This window comes from Neovison vison, chromosome 4 (assembly GCF_020171115.1).
Source record: "Neovison vison isolate M4711 chromosome 4, ASM_NN_V1, whole genome shotgun sequence".
Taxonomy (NCBI): Eukaryota; Metazoa; Chordata; class Mammalia; order Carnivora; family Mustelidae; genus Neogale; species Neogale vison.
Window position 1 is genome coordinate 49804405 of NC_058094.1, and position 17098 is coordinate 49821502.

The 17098-nt window shown below is 35.7% G+C and overlaps 1 protein-coding gene across 2 annotated transcripts; it reads left to right on the forward strand.

The window, feature by feature from the left end:
• Positions 1–869: 869 nt before the first annotated feature.
• On the forward strand, positions 870–11172 carry CA1 (carbonic anhydrase 1). Of its 2 annotated transcripts, XM_044247110.1 has the most exons (7): positions 870–906; positions 1547–1744; positions 3284–3402; positions 5853–5948; positions 8220–8282; positions 9346–9501; positions 11056–11172. In XM_044247110.1, the coding sequence occupies exons 1-7, from the start codon at positions 870–872 to the stop codon at positions 11170–11172; spliced, it is 786 nt and encodes a 261-aa protein (XP_044103045.1). The 2 variants fall into 2 exon arrangements, with proteins under 2 accessions (XP_044103045.1, XP_044103046.1); XM_044247111.1 differs by lacking the exon at positions 1547–1744.
• The last annotated feature ends 5926 nt before the right edge of the window (positions 11173–17098 follow it).

The following is a 17098-nucleotide window of genomic DNA, read 5'->3' on the forward strand; positions in this document are numbered from 1 at the left end:
TCTGCTCAGTGGGGAGCCTGCTTCCCTTCTTCTCTCTCTGCCTGCCTCTCTGCCTACTTGTGATCTCTATCTGTCAAATAAATAAATAAAGTCTTTGAAAGAAAAATCATGAAGAAGTATACAAAAGAAAGGTTTCTATTCCAGGAGAGCTGAATTTGATGTGTAAATTAATATTGGGCTATATTCAATTTCAATATTAATAAAACTGTCTCCACGTATGAATTCCAATATTGCTCTAAAATGAAATACTTTATTTTCATCCTGTGGGTCTCTGAAAATGTACTTTATGGATAATATACATCACAAAGAGTTAGTAATTTTGTTATCTGATTTTAAATTAATATCATATTAGTTACAATCATCCTGTAAATGTATGAACTATTCTCCTTACTAAAATACTGTCGGTAGTATTGCTTAAGTTCAAGCAAGGGTAACACTGGAAATATCAAGTGCACAAATCCATTTTGAATTTAGGAAACCCAAAGACTCATATATGATAATATTCAGCCATATGATTTACTAACATGAGAGAAATAGGGCTTGGTTTTATAAAATCTACAATTTTGATATTTCTCCCTTACAATATAAGAAAATAAAATAATTGGAACTGATCTGACCTTTGTGGGCTTTTTTTACTACTTTCTTTTTTTTTTTCTTTTCTTTCTTCTTCTTCTTCTTCCTCTTTTTTTTTTTTTTTTCACTTATCTATACTTCCTGATAGGCAGAGGTGATGAAATAGTGGCCTATTAAAGGCAGAGAAGTTCCTATAAAAACCCACAAGTGGCGGTTTGGCTTGTTTACTGCATGCTGGCTTGCAGGCAGTTATTCCAGGTATTATCTTTGCAGAAAAGAAAACTAAGTAGAAGATCATGGCGAGTTCCAACTGGGGATATGACGACAAAAACGGTAAAGTGCTTCTGCTTCATGTAGATCAAAATAATAGCTCACTGCTTTTCCCAACAAAAAAGGGTATAGAGCATTTAAAAAAATAAATAAAATAAAGTAATTATATAGTCATAGGTTAATGGTTTGAATGGCCTGACTTGAATAATTATAATAACTTTACATGTAATCTTAGCACTTGTCCTTTGGGATATGGTTGTCTACAAAATGCATTCTCTGTCTCTTCCTCTCTCTCAATCTCTCTCTCTCTATATATATATATAGAGAGAGAGTACTAATATATATATACAGATATATTATATATATAGTATATAATATATTATAGAGAGAATACTAATATATATATCTATAATATATAACATATGTATATATGTACATATATTAATATACAACATATTTATGTTATATATATTAGAAATCTAGTACTAACAGTAAAATAGTTATAGTTTTGTTGACAAATACTTTATAAGAGTATAGAAAAGATGCATTCTCAAATGTTGAATTTATATTAAGTTAAACAGAATACCATTTAAGATACTTGAATAAATCATAATCTAATAAGTAAATGCTTAGTGGGAGTCATAAAATGGGGAGTCAAACATTTGATGAAGTTTTGATTGTATGCATGTGTTTGCCTTGGTAGGTCCTGAACAATGGGGCAAGCTGTACCCCATTGCAAACGGAAATAAGCAATCTCCCATTGATATTAAAACGAGTGAAACGAAACATGACACCTCTCTTAAACCTATCAGTATCTCCTATGATCCAGCCACAGCCAAAGAAATTATCAACGTGGGGCATTCTTTCCATATAAACTATGAGGACAATGATAACCGATCAGGTGAGCGAAAAGACCCTTCTGATTATATTTTCTTTGACCCTACTAAGAAAATTTAAACAATAGGACTTTAAGAAACGTAAATGCCATCCTCAGTTTTCTGTCACATGCGTAGTGCATGTGTGTAAATTTGCTGCAATCTGGTGAAGCATTTTGGACTTCTGGAAAACCGCCAAGTGGTAAAGATGATTTTTGGAACTCCCAGCTTTGTCTTTTTTCAGCCCTTCTCATCATGACACCATCCTATCTCTTCTGGTCTCTAATATCTTTATACTCACTTCATACTTTTTGAATAAACAGTATTTTTTCCAAGAAGGTCTAATGCTCCATCATAGTGAATATAGAAACTGAAAAGGCAAATATTTTCTAATTGGAATGAGGATGGAGGAACACAGTAAGAAAGACAAATGGACTGAAGAATTTATTTTTTGTGTCCAGAAAAATGAGTCTATCATTGTAAAGTGCTTGGGTACCACTAAGAAAATGAGTCTTACATAAATCTTGCAAGATTTATTCTGTGCATAAGTACACTTATCTATCTCCCCCTCCCCTACTAGACTGTAGTGATTGAATTCTTCATACCCCAGGCTTAGCACATTTCCTGCTATATGGTAAGGTTTTCATAACTGTTTCTTGAAAAATTTACTAAATGACAATTTCATAAGACAGCTCTATTGACAAAAGGCAAAACTTGTTTTACCACTTTCCTACAAGGTTCTGAGTCTAAATTTTAGGCAACTTGGGGGTATGTCCATTTTTTAATATTAAATTAGATCTGGTGTTATAAGTGTTTAATTAATCATAAGATTACATAGACCCTGAAAATGACACAGTCATTCAATGTTGAAATTTTTAGAGTGACCCCATTGCCCCCCTGGCACTTTCTCTTTTTTCCTGCACAGGCATTCTCCACAAAGGTGTCAAGATACTCATTGTGTCTTGACTAGTTACTTGACTAGTTACAAAGTATGTGTAACTTGTTACTCAAAATAAATTATTAAAGATCTTAATGCATATTGTCTATATAGTCTTTGTTGAAAGAATGAATGAACTTGCACATTAAAGCAGATTCAAGGTAAGGCTGGTAAAACTATAATTCACTCACCTTCCCATATACTTCCTTGGCAGCAGGGAAAGGTAAAATTAGCAGCACTTGGGTAACACAGTCAGTTAAGCATTCGACTCTTGATTTCAAATCAGGTCTTGATCTCTGGGTTTGTGAGTTCAAGCCCCATGTTGAGTTCCACACTGGATGTGGAGTTTACTTAAAAAAAAAAATTTAAAAAAAAAGGAAAAAAGGAAGCAATAAAATTACCACTCATGTGCTGAGAACTGTATATTATCAACGCAATGCTCAGAGACACACCATACATATGAACACCATCATCATGGTTGTTGGGAGGAATCCAACAAGAAAAAACTTTGGCACTAGTGTTTGTTTTTAATTCTATTTAATTCAGTTTATTGTTGGCTTATGTTAAATGCAACAACAAGCAGGAGCTTATGATCATAAAACTAATAATGGTTCCTTTTTTCTTCTAGTGCTGAGAGGTGGTCCTCTTTCTGAAAGCTATAGGCTCTATCAGTTCCATTTTCACTGGGGCAGCACAGATGACTATGGTTCTGAACATACAGTGGATGGAGTCAAATATTCTGGAGAGGTAATGTAACTTAGTAAGTGAGAAGAGATAAATGCACTGAGAATTACTTTCAGAAGCAGCTGCTGTATTACGTAAGTCACCTTTATAATGGCTCCAAAGGAATGAGGATTCTCATCCCTATAAGGAATTCCCAGGCCCCATTAAAATCAAGCACACACACATACCAAGTTTGGTAATAGAAGGAAATTTTTCATGTGAAAAAGGTGACCTGGAATTGATGTCCTGAGCCCAGGAATCATCTCTGTCTTCAAAATGACTCAAAAAACTGTTATCTTAACATTAGGCTAGCCTCAAGAGGAGGTGCTGCTCTCCTTTAAAGCTCTTACTCTAAAGTAAATAGACCGTTTGCTTCTTATTCAAATGTTCAAGTTAGGACACACTGGCGGCATGGGTGTGGCCAGGCTGGAACACTTTCGTCAGACTCTACCAAGAGTGCAAGTTTACCTAGGAATGGGCACAGAGAGTAGCGTACGCCTCAGTGAGGATCTGAGGGTTCTTGCTGCCGGCCACCAACCTCCAGCCGCTTGAGTTGCCCTCCCGTGGAAGTCAGCGATCCTTCTCAAGACACTTTGTCTATATACACAAACAAAAATCAAGAATATTTATATCAATCTATCAATAAAGCATCTGCGAGATTGAAAGAGAATTTTTGCTCTTTATATGTATGAATATTAAATAAATATATATATATATATATATACACACCCATATATACAGGTTGACTGTTTTTTAATTTTATAAAAACAAATGTATAATACATTGTGGTTTTGTGCCTCTTTTTCTACTTACCAATTTATCATAATCATTTTCCAAGTCAATAGAGTTAATTCCACCTCATTCTTTTAATTCTCATTCTTTTAATTTTATTTCAATATATAAATATATTGGAATTTATTTAACTGGCCCCCACCAATGAACAATTACCATGCCTTTGTTCTATTGGTTTTTTACTTTTACCAGAAGGTGCTTCAACAAATACATCTGTACATATACCTTAAGCACTAGCGAAAGCACTTAAGTAGGGCAGATGTTTGTGTAAGAGGGATTGATAAGTTACAGCGTATGTGCATTTTTTTATTTTAATAGAAGATTTGGGAATTTTACACAAATATAATTGGCTTTACGTTACATTGTAAAGCTTGGCTAATAACTTTTAATACTACATAAATCCATTAAATGTTTCTTCCCATTTTTCCCTAAAAAATTGAAAGTAGTCTAAAGTCAAATGGGTTGGGAGCCTAAATTAATACTACATTTTTAGAGGCATATCTGGTTGCACCTAAGAAGTCTTAGTCAGAAATCTCCTCACCTAATTTAAGAAAGATAAAAATAATCCAGGCTAGAGAAGAAAGGCACTTAGCCACAAAATTCAACATTCAACTGAGGACAGGAGGGAGGATAGGAGAGAAGCAGGAGTTGGGGCAAAGGGAGGAGGAGGAGAGAGAAGGAAAAGCAAGAGAGAGAGAGGGAAAGAGAGAGAGTGAAAGAGATTAAGTAAGTGGTATGTAGAGAATTAATTAATTTAAAGTGATATGATTGACCAGATGATCACTTTACATTGGGAGGTCAGAAAAAGATTCTTTCAGAAGTGGCATTCGTGTTCAGCCCTAATTCAAGACAAAAGGCTGTCATTGACAGATTATGGGGAGGGACATGCCAAAGATAATCAGCAACCAATGCAAAGACTTCAAGTCGTGAACCAAGCAGGGAACTTTAATCTATGAGATGTGCCGAGAGATGGCTGTTGATAAGTGGGGAAAGTAAGAAATTAATGGTAACTATTGTACTTTTTGATTGCGCAATTAGGTAGATGGTAGTACCTTTCCACAGATGAGAAAATGAAACAGGTTTGGCAAGGAGGAAATCAAGAGTTGTACTTTGGCCCTACTAAGTTTGAGAACCCTGTTAGACATCCATGTGGGGATATCAAGAAGATAACAAGATGACAAACATACATATTGGATATTCATATCTAGAGTTCCATAGAGAGCTTAGGCTAGAGATAATGTCTTGACAGGTGTCTAGAGGTTCTTAAGAGAATGTGTTCTTGGCCAAGATTCCTAGACTGTCCAGGAATCCCTTCCTATAAAGTTGCTAAAAAAGGACCTCGCCTGACAGAAATTCTTTCAGATTTGTTGAAAGCTAGTTAGTTGGAATTCCTTGTCTTTTCATACAAAAGCAATTTTTAAAAAGGAGTATATTGAATAGTTATGATATTTTGGGAAAAGAAATTTTACTCACTGGTTCCATGGAAATTGCAAATTGCCTGCTCTACTCAATGTACGCAATCCTTCCACAAAGTGAGAAGGTAACTTTTCCTATCCACTAGATAAATGTTCACATAAATGTTATCTAAGCCAAGACACATCTTCATATATTAACAAGTTAATTTATAATTTTTTGTCTTCACAATGGTATAAATAACTGATTGACCACATTATCATTTTTAGCTTCACCTAGTTCACTGGAATTCTGCAAAGTACTCCAGCTTCGCTGAAGCTATCTCGCAGGCTGATGGTTTGGCAATTATCGGTGTTTTGATGAAGGTGAGTTACAGAGAGTTACAGAGCTCAGCTAACACTATTTCTTACCAATCAAATATCAAAATAGCATAAAATAAGGCAGAAATATATCTGAGTCTTTCTTTTTAAAAATTTTCCATTTTATGGAATTTTGCTACAGTTTTCTCTTGGCCTTTCTCTTTTTAAGAGAGAATTAAGTTTTTCAGGTAGGGATAGAATGGGAAGGTGTGGAGTGGGAGGGAGTTGCTATTTTCCAAATTCCCTTTCCTGAACTTATTATCAAATTAATGTATCATCGGGGGAAAAATATTAAGAGGATTATTTTTCCATGAAGAAAGTTCAGTTAATGTTTAAAGTGGCAGATGTTACTTAAATTCTCTATAGGAGTTCCCTGAAAAGTTTTGTAGGGAAGTTCTTATTAAATTGTGTATACTTGGATCTTCTTGAGCTCTATCCACCAAATCCCAATGTACAGTTTTCCCCTCCCTCCCCCACCACTAACAAGCAACTGTTGGGCACCAGCAGCGTGTTCAGGAATTCAACTCAATTCTGACACTGTCTGATTTGATTCAAGTTCAGACTTGCAAAGGTTACAATTCCCCCACCCTACTTTAGATGTCATTCTCAAGCCCTGTTTGTTAGGTGCTCTTCTGCCTGACTGACTATAAATCAGAGGTTCCTGAGACCTCTTCTTTGGGTTTGAAGAGGTTTGATTAATCTGCTAGCACAGCTCACAGAACTTAGAGAAACATTTTTCTTACTAGGTTACTAGTTAGTTATACAGGAATATAAATCAGCATTACCCAAATGGAAAAGATGCATAAGGGAAGGTATGGAGAAAGACAAAGAGCTTCCTTGCCGTGCCCAGGCACACTGTTTTTCCTGTATCTCCCCAAATTCACCAATCTGGAAACTATATCCAGTCTTTGTGGGTTTTTATGGTGAATTCATTATTTACTCATTGTCAATTTACTCATTATTTACTCAATTGGCCATTGGCCATTGATTCAAGTTCTAGCCCCTATTCCCTCTCCCATCCCCAAAGGTCTGAGGGTAGAACTGAAAGTTCCAACTCTCTAATCACATGGTTGGTTCTCCTGGTGACCAGCCCTCATCCTCAGATTCAGTCCCTAAGTCCCCTAATTAACATAAGAGAAGACACCTTTATTGCTCTCATCACTTAGGAAATCCTGAGGGCTTGGGAGCTCTGTGTCATAAACATGTTTCTTATTATAAATGTCACACTTCGGTGGCTAACTTTTGGAATTACAGTAATTCTAGTTAACCTTTATTGGACACTTACAACACATTATACACTGTACCAATTATAACTAATAAAACAGGCCAAAAGTAAGAGGTTGTATTTTGTGTCACAGTTTTGCTAAGTTCCTAGATTTTGACTTGTATATCCTTGAACATCTTGCCCATATTAAATTAAAACTGAGCTTTTTGTTTGCCACTTTCTCTGTGCTATGAAAAATGACACACACACAGAGCCATTTTAAAATGGAGCCATAGAAACATTTCCAAGAGAACTGTCTTGCACACCCTGCTTTCTAAACCTTTGAACTGGGCCAAACGGCCAACATTCCGAGAAGTCAGCAAGAACAAGAATATCCCATTTGAGAGATCTGATAAGACTGAACTTTTGCATAGTGCCCACTTCACATGACCCATCAGTGAAGTACGGATGCCGTCCTGTTTGTCAGCACCAATGAACTCCTCTCAAAACCACTGACATGATCTCCCTTTCCTTCTATAAAATCCTTAGTCTATGTCCTGTAATTGGAATGTTATTTGGCTTTCTACCCCCACATGTGCACCACGAATTGCAGTTCTTTGCTCTTAAATAAACACTTTGCCTCTTGAGCTGGTTTCTTGTTTTTAGGTTGACAGGGGTTACATGTTATGAACAATTTATAAGGACAAGGGCCCACAAAGACATAAGCCCAGCAAAATTCCTTCTCCTAAAACAGTGATAAAATACCTTACCTTTCTTCAGTTACTGTTTTTAATTGAAAAAAAATTATGGACTCTGAAAAACAATCTGAGGGGTTTGAAGTGGCGGAGGGGTGGGAGGTTGGGGTACCAGGTGGTGGGTATTATAGAGGGCACGGCTTGCATGGAGCACTGGGTGTGGTGAAAAAATAATGAATACTGTTTTTCTGAAAATAAATAAATTGGAAAAAAAAAGAGGAAAAAAAAACAAAAAACAAAACAAAAAAAATTAGCTAAACATAGTTTGACTTTATAACAATATCTAACTCACATTTTATTTAATTTTTTAATCTTCAGGTTGATCGGGCCAACCCAAGACTGCAGAAAGTACTTGATGCCCTAAACGCAGTTAAAACCAAGGTCAATAGACTAGATACATCGGTTTAAATCAGAGAACAAGAGTTCACAGAACTATTGAAATCATTTGATTATGTATTTGACGTGGGGAGTAGGAAGACTAGAGCAAAAGTTACCAATTTGAAAAATCAAGGTACTACTAGATATTACTTGCTTCTCAGAAGGTCTCTCACTCAGGTATTTGTTTTGTTTTATACTTTTCTTTTTCCCAGTTTTTTTTAATCTATTTTAGCAGCATGAAATCTAGAAAACAGGTTCTATAGCCATTCAAATTTTCTTTAAAAAACGTATCTAACTAAAATGTGACTTTTTTTCCCATTTCACAAAGAAAATTATCTCTGCTTCTTTAGCAGTACAAAAAATGCAGGAGTTAAGGGTATTATTCTGAGATATCATTAATAGGCCACTCATAAACAATCAAAAAAGAATATAAGAATAAATAGAAGAAGGCTAAAACTTAACCAATAAGCATGTCAATAATAGATTTGTCACTGGAACAGTATCTGACTTCATTCCTAAAAAACAATAAGGGTTTTATTTTGGAAATGAAATATCTTTTAGAGGGAATAGATTATTTAAAAACAATCTAACCTTTGTTTATGTTCCACCAAATGAGGAAGAAAGAAGATTATTTGGCCAAATGTCAGTGTTGCAAATTTTCGGTCTTCTATTACTTTTTTTTTTTTTTAAGATTTTATTTATTTATTTGACAGACAGAGATCACAAGTAGGCAGAGAGGCAGACAGGGAGCAGGGGGAAGCAAGCTTCCCACTGAGCAGAGAGCCCAATGCGGAGCTCCATTCCAGGACTCTGGCATCATGACCTGAGCCGAAGGCAGAGGCTTTAACCCACTGAGCCACCCAGGCGCCCCAGTCTTCTATTACTTTTATTGTTTATATTTTCAAGCACACCAGTGTATACTATATAGTGGAAAAATTACTTTAAGTCCCAGCTAAAATTTCAAGACAGTGTATATGCCACAATAATATAACATAGACATCATATGTGTATATGATGTATTTTATATCATGGTATAATGACATATTACTTTTCTTTTTTCCTCCAGAACAAACGAGCCCCATTCACAAATTTTGACCCATCTACTCTCCTTCCTTCATCCCTTGATTATTGGACCTACTCTGGCTCTCTGACTCATCCTCCCCTTTATGAGAGTGTAACCTGGATCATCTGCAAGGACAGCATCAGTATCAGCCCAGAGCAGGTAGAACATCAAAGGTGGGAGAGTGGGAACTGGGAGTGCAAAGCACTAACACCACTTCAGTTCCTAGTATTAATGGGGGATGTTATGATTTCAAATAGATTTTTGAGGAGTTTGTTTTCCATTCCTACTGAAAAAAGATTCATTTCTGACGTAAGTCTGTTAAAGAATAATAAAGAAATGTGCATTGTAATACTGCTTTTTACTTTATATAGAAAAAAACAATGAGATTCTGAACTCCTACTATCTTTTCCACCTTATTAAGGAAAAATCCAACTGTGTTGAGTGTCATCCTGAAAGTTTCAGAAACAAAGAAAAGATTGTCACGGGACGTTCTACTAAGAATTTGGGGAACTCTGCCTCACAACGCTCATACCCTGAGAGCTGACAAAGGGTTTTGTTGTTGTTGTTGTTCTTTTTTTGAAGCTTTAGTTATTAACTATCCAACAAGATATGTCTTTAATTATAGTTTATAATTATATTAATAACTACCATTGATTGAGCAACTCCCTTCATTAGGTGCCTTACCTAGGTTTTGTCAACCAATTGTCATAACAAACCTATAGGACAGGCAATGAACGTAGCCTACTGGTAATGGCCGCTTACTGAGTGTATGTTACATGGTGAGTACCATTCGGAGAACTTTTTATGTACTAACCAATTTAATCTTCACAACAACCCAAGGTAAATAGCTGATAGTGTTTAATATTTTTTCCTATTAGCTATTTAGGGAGTCTGCTTCGTACTGCACTATCCATATAAAATCTTACCTATATTAAACCTATACTTAGTATTGAAATGTTGAGGGCATGCCAGGTTTTTTTCAGGTGCAATCATTATTTTCACTTTTGATGGAGTCAGTGATTTTTTTTCACATCTCCATAGTTTTATAAGCCAGTTGATGTATTTGTGGATCTCTTAAAAATCTGTCTATATTAAATGACAGGTTTTTTGGTAAGGTGATGTCTTAAGTAAAAGGTAGGAATATATTTTGGGGTGGGAAAGTGATTATCGTAAGAGCTGATAAGCTATCACATATTGTGGTCCACAAAATAAGCCTTCAGCCATAGCTTAAGTCACTCTAAAGAGGCTAGATTTTTAGCAGAATAGGACATAAATGCTGAGAACAAACTGATGGTTTCCGGATGGGAAGGAGTTAGGGATGGGCATAATAGATGAAGGGGAGTGGGAGGTACAGTTATGAAATGAGTAAGTTATGGGAATAAAAGGCACAGCAGAGTGAAAACAGGCAATGATATTGTAATTTTACCATACGGAAACTGAGGTAACAAGCAGAATGTCACTCACCCAAAGTAGCCCAGTTGACATTCTGAGAAAGATGGCGTTCTAATCCAGCCCATCATTAATAATCTAAACGAAATACCTAGTTCAAATAAATGTGAAGGTATTTTTGACTTCCTCCCTTCCCCCTGGTGAGACTGTTGCAATCAGCAACTCCGTTTTCTAAAAATCAGTTCATTAATAATACTGGAAATAAAGTGTTCTGTGTAACTTTAATAATCTTTGATTCTTTAAATATTTCATCCTCCCTCCCAGCTGGCACAGTTCCGAAGCCTTCTATCAACTGTTGAAGGTGACAAAGCTGTCCCCATTCAGCACAACAACAGGCCACCCCAGCCTCTGAACGGCAGAGTAGTGAGAGCCTCATTCTGATGGGACCAGGAAGGAACTTCTTACTCCAGGAACACTGCCCTGGACATAACCCAGTAAAGCAATTTTTAAGAAACGCATTCATTTCAATACTAGCAAGGCAGGATAGCTGCAAATTCAATCTGTAGAGCAAAGTTTTAATTTTTATTCTTAATGTTTAATTCAAATAATAATCCATAAGCTTGTAAAACTTGTCCTTAAATTCAAGTTTATTTTTGTGAAACTCTTTATAATTGCAATTAAATTATACTAAATAATTTCTTAGTGATTTGTATCTGTTTCCATTTTATTGAACCAGTAAAATAGCTTTATCCCTTTCTTGTCTGGTATGTACTCTATTTTTTTAAATGTTAAATCATCAGTGGCCCATGTACATTCCAAAAATCGTAAGTGCCTTATTTGTAATATTATTTTGCCTTAAATGTAATAACCTAAGAGTAGCTTGAGATGAAATATTGAGAAATTAATTTTCTTACTCTTGAAGGCAGCTATACAGCTAAGATTACAACTATAATTAATATTATTACACTGGCCCAATATTGCTATCATCTGTGTTCTCTGTGATAAAAATGGTATCTTACATGGAAAGATGTTGCTTCTGGTTATTGCTTCCACTTTCCCTCCTCCCATTAGCAAAGCCAATGGTTCCCCCCCCCCCAATTATAATAACAAGTTAGCTTGACTAGAGAATCTATAATGAAGGAGCTGAAGAATATTCACCAGAGAATGGTTTATAAAAATGATAGAGTCATTTGGACTTAGAATCATATAAAAACATCATATAATCTTTTAGTCAGGGGTGCCCTTAACCTGAAGTCAGTTGTTTCTGAAGCCATATCTACATCCAAAATTTAAATCTTGGGTCTTGTGTCTTGTGTGTAGTCTTGTGATTTAGTTTAGTTTCCTCCTCCCTGACTAAATATAAGATATCATATTAGAGACCAAAGCAGTAAACATTCCAATATCTTAGTGTTGTCTAATGTTACATAATCAGTCAAAACTTCTAAATAAGCATAAACATAGTTTAAAAAGACAGATCAAGCAGGTTCTGCATTGCTCTGAAGAAGCCTTTCTATAAAGGTTGTATTAAAACCATACTAAAAGACTTCTTTTGAATTTTTGGTCTGGGGCCCAGAATTTAAAGAATCTTATTTATTGAAATGTAATAGATCCAAACAATACTTGTGCCCTGCTCCCATAAGCATCATATAAATAGGAAATACTTTCTTTGCAAAAGTTATTTGTGTATATTACCATATATTTGCCAGATACTGAGAAAGCCTGAAACAGTTACACCTGTTCTATGATCTTCTCATTTCACATGAGTCACATTGAAAGGACTTTAATTCTAAAGTTATCAAGAATCATCATGAAAGCCAAAGAAAGAGCGGTATGATTTTAATTTGAGACATGTATCTGCATAAGATATAAAAGGTATAAAAATTTTTGCAGAAAGATACCTGCAAAATATATCCGCTCAAGGCACACAGTGTTTGAAATATTTTCTAGAAAGAAATTGAGCAACTTAAAAAAACAAATTTCACAACAGGGAGGGGCCTGAAAACTACTTAAATTCATCACCCATATATATATATATATATGTATATTTTTAAAAAGTTAAAATGGATTCTTGAATTTAAATATAGATATCTAAGTCATGCTATGGAGAAGACAACAAAGTGACAGAAGATATATAATGACCATCAAACTTTTCCCTAAGCTGAATGCCAACTGGGGAGCATGTTTCCCCTTACTTCTTCTGCCAGAATTTCATTTATTTGGCAGAACTCACGAGGTGCATTATGGGGGCTTTCCATGTTTCTCTGAAGTAGCCGATGAAAACAGCTGCTGAGATACGTGGACAAGACATTGGATCATCTGAGAAAGCAACTCGTATGTTTCTTTGACTCACCCTCCTGCTCTGCGCCCTCTTCCCTTGCCAACATAGGTAAAAGATTTGAACATCCTTCAGGGATTTTCTGATTTTTCCATGACGTTTGGCAGCTGACCTTCTTCCAGTCATCCAGAATGACAATGACAGCTGAAAGGCCCAGCACCAGGCTCAAGGGTAAAAAGATGCATCTACTCCCTACCATTTTCTGTCTTATGCAGGCCACCATTCCTACCCTTCCTTTCAGAAATGTTGTGCTGAACATTTATGGCATCCTTTTGCTGATTTGTGAGTCCAAGATATTTTCCAAATTGTTCATTTCTGTATGTTTTGGAAAATAACTCTAAGAACATTAAATTCATCAAAGGCAGAATTGGGGAAAGTGAAAGGAAAGGAAACAAACATATTCTTTAAATTTAATTTTTTACATGACTCAAAAGAGGAAATTTCTATTTTTTATAACACTTGTTACACTATATCCAGTGGTTCCTCACCATTTTGTGGTCACAGATTCTATGAATATGTAAGTAAAGCAATGAAACTTCTCTCTACCTCCCCTGAAAATGTAAGTAATTAGATATAATCAAAATTTAGCATGGAGTTTCAGAGTACTTAGAAACTCAACCCCTTTCTCCTTTTGTCGTTACAAAGTCAATCCTAGACCACCAATAGGATTCTGGCTCTAAACGACAAAAATAAGTTGAACTACAATGGGACTCCAGATCTCTCGATCTTGCTTCCTATTTTAACATTTATTCTTGCTTTTCTATGTAATTCTTTATAGGAGGTTTCTAGATGGAATGATGAATATATCTAGTATAGTTCATGAATTATCTTTTTGCTGTTTTTCTCTTTTACAAATATTATGTTGAGTTGGTATAGGGTCCCATTGCAGAAGAGATATAAAATAATAAAAAAGAAAGAGAAATTAAACTTTAGTGAATTGTTTCATTTATTAGTGGGTAAACTAACAAAAGCTTACATGTGAGAGTACAAAAGATGTAGAAAATTCAATTGAAGATCTTATCAGACTAATAATAAGCCCGATCTTTCTGAAAGTCATCAGCATTCTTTGTATCTAAGGTCTTTAACACATATGGAAATACTTATTTCATGAGCATAAACTTGATGATTAACCATAAATAACAAATGTTTATTTATATACTGTTCTCGGTGAGACACTGTGTTAGGATTTCCTCATTACTCTTACTAGATTTGGTTGTTCTCAATCTCAGTAGGCAGGCAGAGACAGACACACATAGCTATAAATGAATAAATGCGTTATTGCAGAACTGGTCTACTTTGACAAAATAGAAATGCAGATATTTAACCTACTATAAGAATACGGTTCATTATATGTTCCTAGAATTATATGGACACATTTATAAAGCTAAGGAGAATACATATAAAATAAAAGAGATTTGAATAGATATATACCATGCTTAAAACAAGTTAGAAGAAATGACCATAAGCATTCTTGCTTACAAATCTTGATTTCAATAGAGAAGTTACTCATGGGAATAACTTAGAGGCTTAAAGGTATGTATCTACTCTCACACAGATCAAACTGGTGGTTGTCAGCTGAGAGAGGGACAGGGGGATGGCCAAATAGGTGAAGGGGATTAAGCAGAGCAAACTTCCAGTTATAAAATAAATAAGTCATGAGGTTGTAATACACAGCATACAGACTATAGTCAATAATTTTGTACTAACGTTACCTATGACAGAAACTAGACTTATCGAGATGATCAATTTGTAATGTACAAAAATATCAGATCACTGTGTTGTACACCTGAAACTAATATAACATTGTATGTCAGTTATAATTCAATTAACATTAAAGCATAAAAAAGATAAAGCCCTAAACTAGGGGGAAAAGATACATGCATACTCACATCTTGTATCTTTACAAGTATCTTTAGTATCTTCATACTAAGAGTGAACTGATGGACAAAAAGGTCATGTTTGAAGGTGTTAGAATGCTCCCAACACTAGTGCCCTTGCTAGAAGTTTCTCACAGTGGCATCTGGGATGTTAATGCCTTTGCTATGAGAAGTAGAAATAGCAATTATGTGAGAGAGGAATGGTGTTTAAGTGGCTTTGGTTTTTTTCCCCTCAAAGACTAGAGAATATACTTTTTTCAAATCATTAATAAGTATTTTAATATCCTTTAGAGGCAGACACATGTTAAGCTATTTGGATGTGTTATTTTTCCAACATGTGAACAGATGACCTAAATTATCAACAAAATCAAACATGCATGACAGAATCACATCAGGCAGGAATAATATTTAGCTACTTCAGGAAAAAAAGACCCTTATCCATACATCACAATAAATTCAAGGTGATTAAATTTTTCAGTGAATTCCATATATTAGAAAAATAGGTAAATATTTAAATACCTGATTGAAGAACCTTCAAAACACCAAAAGTAGAAACCAAGAAATAACAGAATAGATGATTGAACTATGAAAAACCTTAAAATATCTGGGCCCCTGGGTAGCTCAGTTGGTTAAGCAAATGCCTTTGGCTCAGGTCATGATCCCAGAGTCCCGGGATGGAGTCCTGCATCGGGCTCCCAGCTCCACTGGGACTTCTCCCTTGGACTTTCTCCCCTTTTATGCTCTCTCTTCTTGTCTCTCTCTCTAATAAATAAATAAAATTTTTTAAAAAATTAAATATCTAGTTAACTAACAATAGTAAAAAAACAATTAATGAAAATAAAAATGACAAGTGGGAGGGTGCACCTGGATGGCTCAGTCAGTTCAGGGACTGCCTTCAGCTCAAGTCATGATCTCAGGGTCCTGTATCCAGCCCCACATCAAGCTCCCTGCTCAGCAGAGAGGCCGCTTCTTCCTCTCCCTCTGCCCCTCCCTGCCACTCAAGCTCTCTCTCAAACCCTCTCTCTCTTTCTCTCATAAATAAATAAATAAAGTCTTTTTTTTTTTTTAAGACAAATGGGGGAATTTTTTCAGTGTAATGTTATCCAAAGGAACATTTGCTGTAGAAAAAGCTCTCATACATTATTAAGATAAAATTTGAATTCCCAAGAGAAAATGGAAGATATGAATGAGCAATCAGTAAAGAAAAGACATGATCAATAAATACATGAAAACTTCTCAATCTTAGTAATCACAGAACTACAGAACAAAACCATACTCTCTGATTCTTTTTTTTTTTTTAAAGATTTTATTTATTTATTTGACAGAGAGAGAGAGAGCACAAGCAGGGGGAGCAGTGGCCAGAGATAGAGGGAAAATTAGGTTCTCCAATGATCAGGGAGCCCAATGTGGGGCTCGATCCCAGGGCCCTGGGATCATGACCTAAGCCAAAGGCAGATGCTTAACTGACCGAGTCATCCACTCTCTGATTCTTTACATATAAAATTAGTAAATACTTTTTAAATAATACATAGTGTTGTCAATGATGCAAGGAACTAAAAACTGTCATGCGTTGTTGGGAAGAACATAAAGTAGTGCAGTCTGTTCATGAACAATGCTAAACTTGTGTTCCAGAACAAATATTATCAAAAATCATGTGGGGTGCCTGGGTGGCTCAGTCCGTTAAGCATTTGACTCTTGATCTCAGCTCAGGTCTTGATCTCAGGGTCATGAGTTCAAGCCCCATGCTGGCTCCATGCTAGGTGTAGGGACCACTTAAAAAATAAATAAATAAAAACCACTGGGGCGCCTGGGTGGCTCAGTGGGTTAAAGCCTCTGCCTTCAGCTCAGGTCATGATCCCAGGGTCCTGGGATCGAGCCCCATATTAGGCTTTCTCCTCTGCAGACAGACTGCTTCCCCCCCTCTCTCTCTCTGCCTGCCTCTCTGCCTACTTGTGACTTCTGTCTGTCAAAAAAATAAATCAAATCTTTAAAAAAAATAAAAACCATGTAATGAAACACTAGGTTCAATGTAGAGAAGGAAAGTTAAATGGTAGAATTCCCACAGCTGGTTACAAGCCTTCCCTAGCACGGAGTGCCCCACAGAACACTATGTGAGCATCTCCCCACACTCTTCTTTTTTTGTCTTGTTTCATAA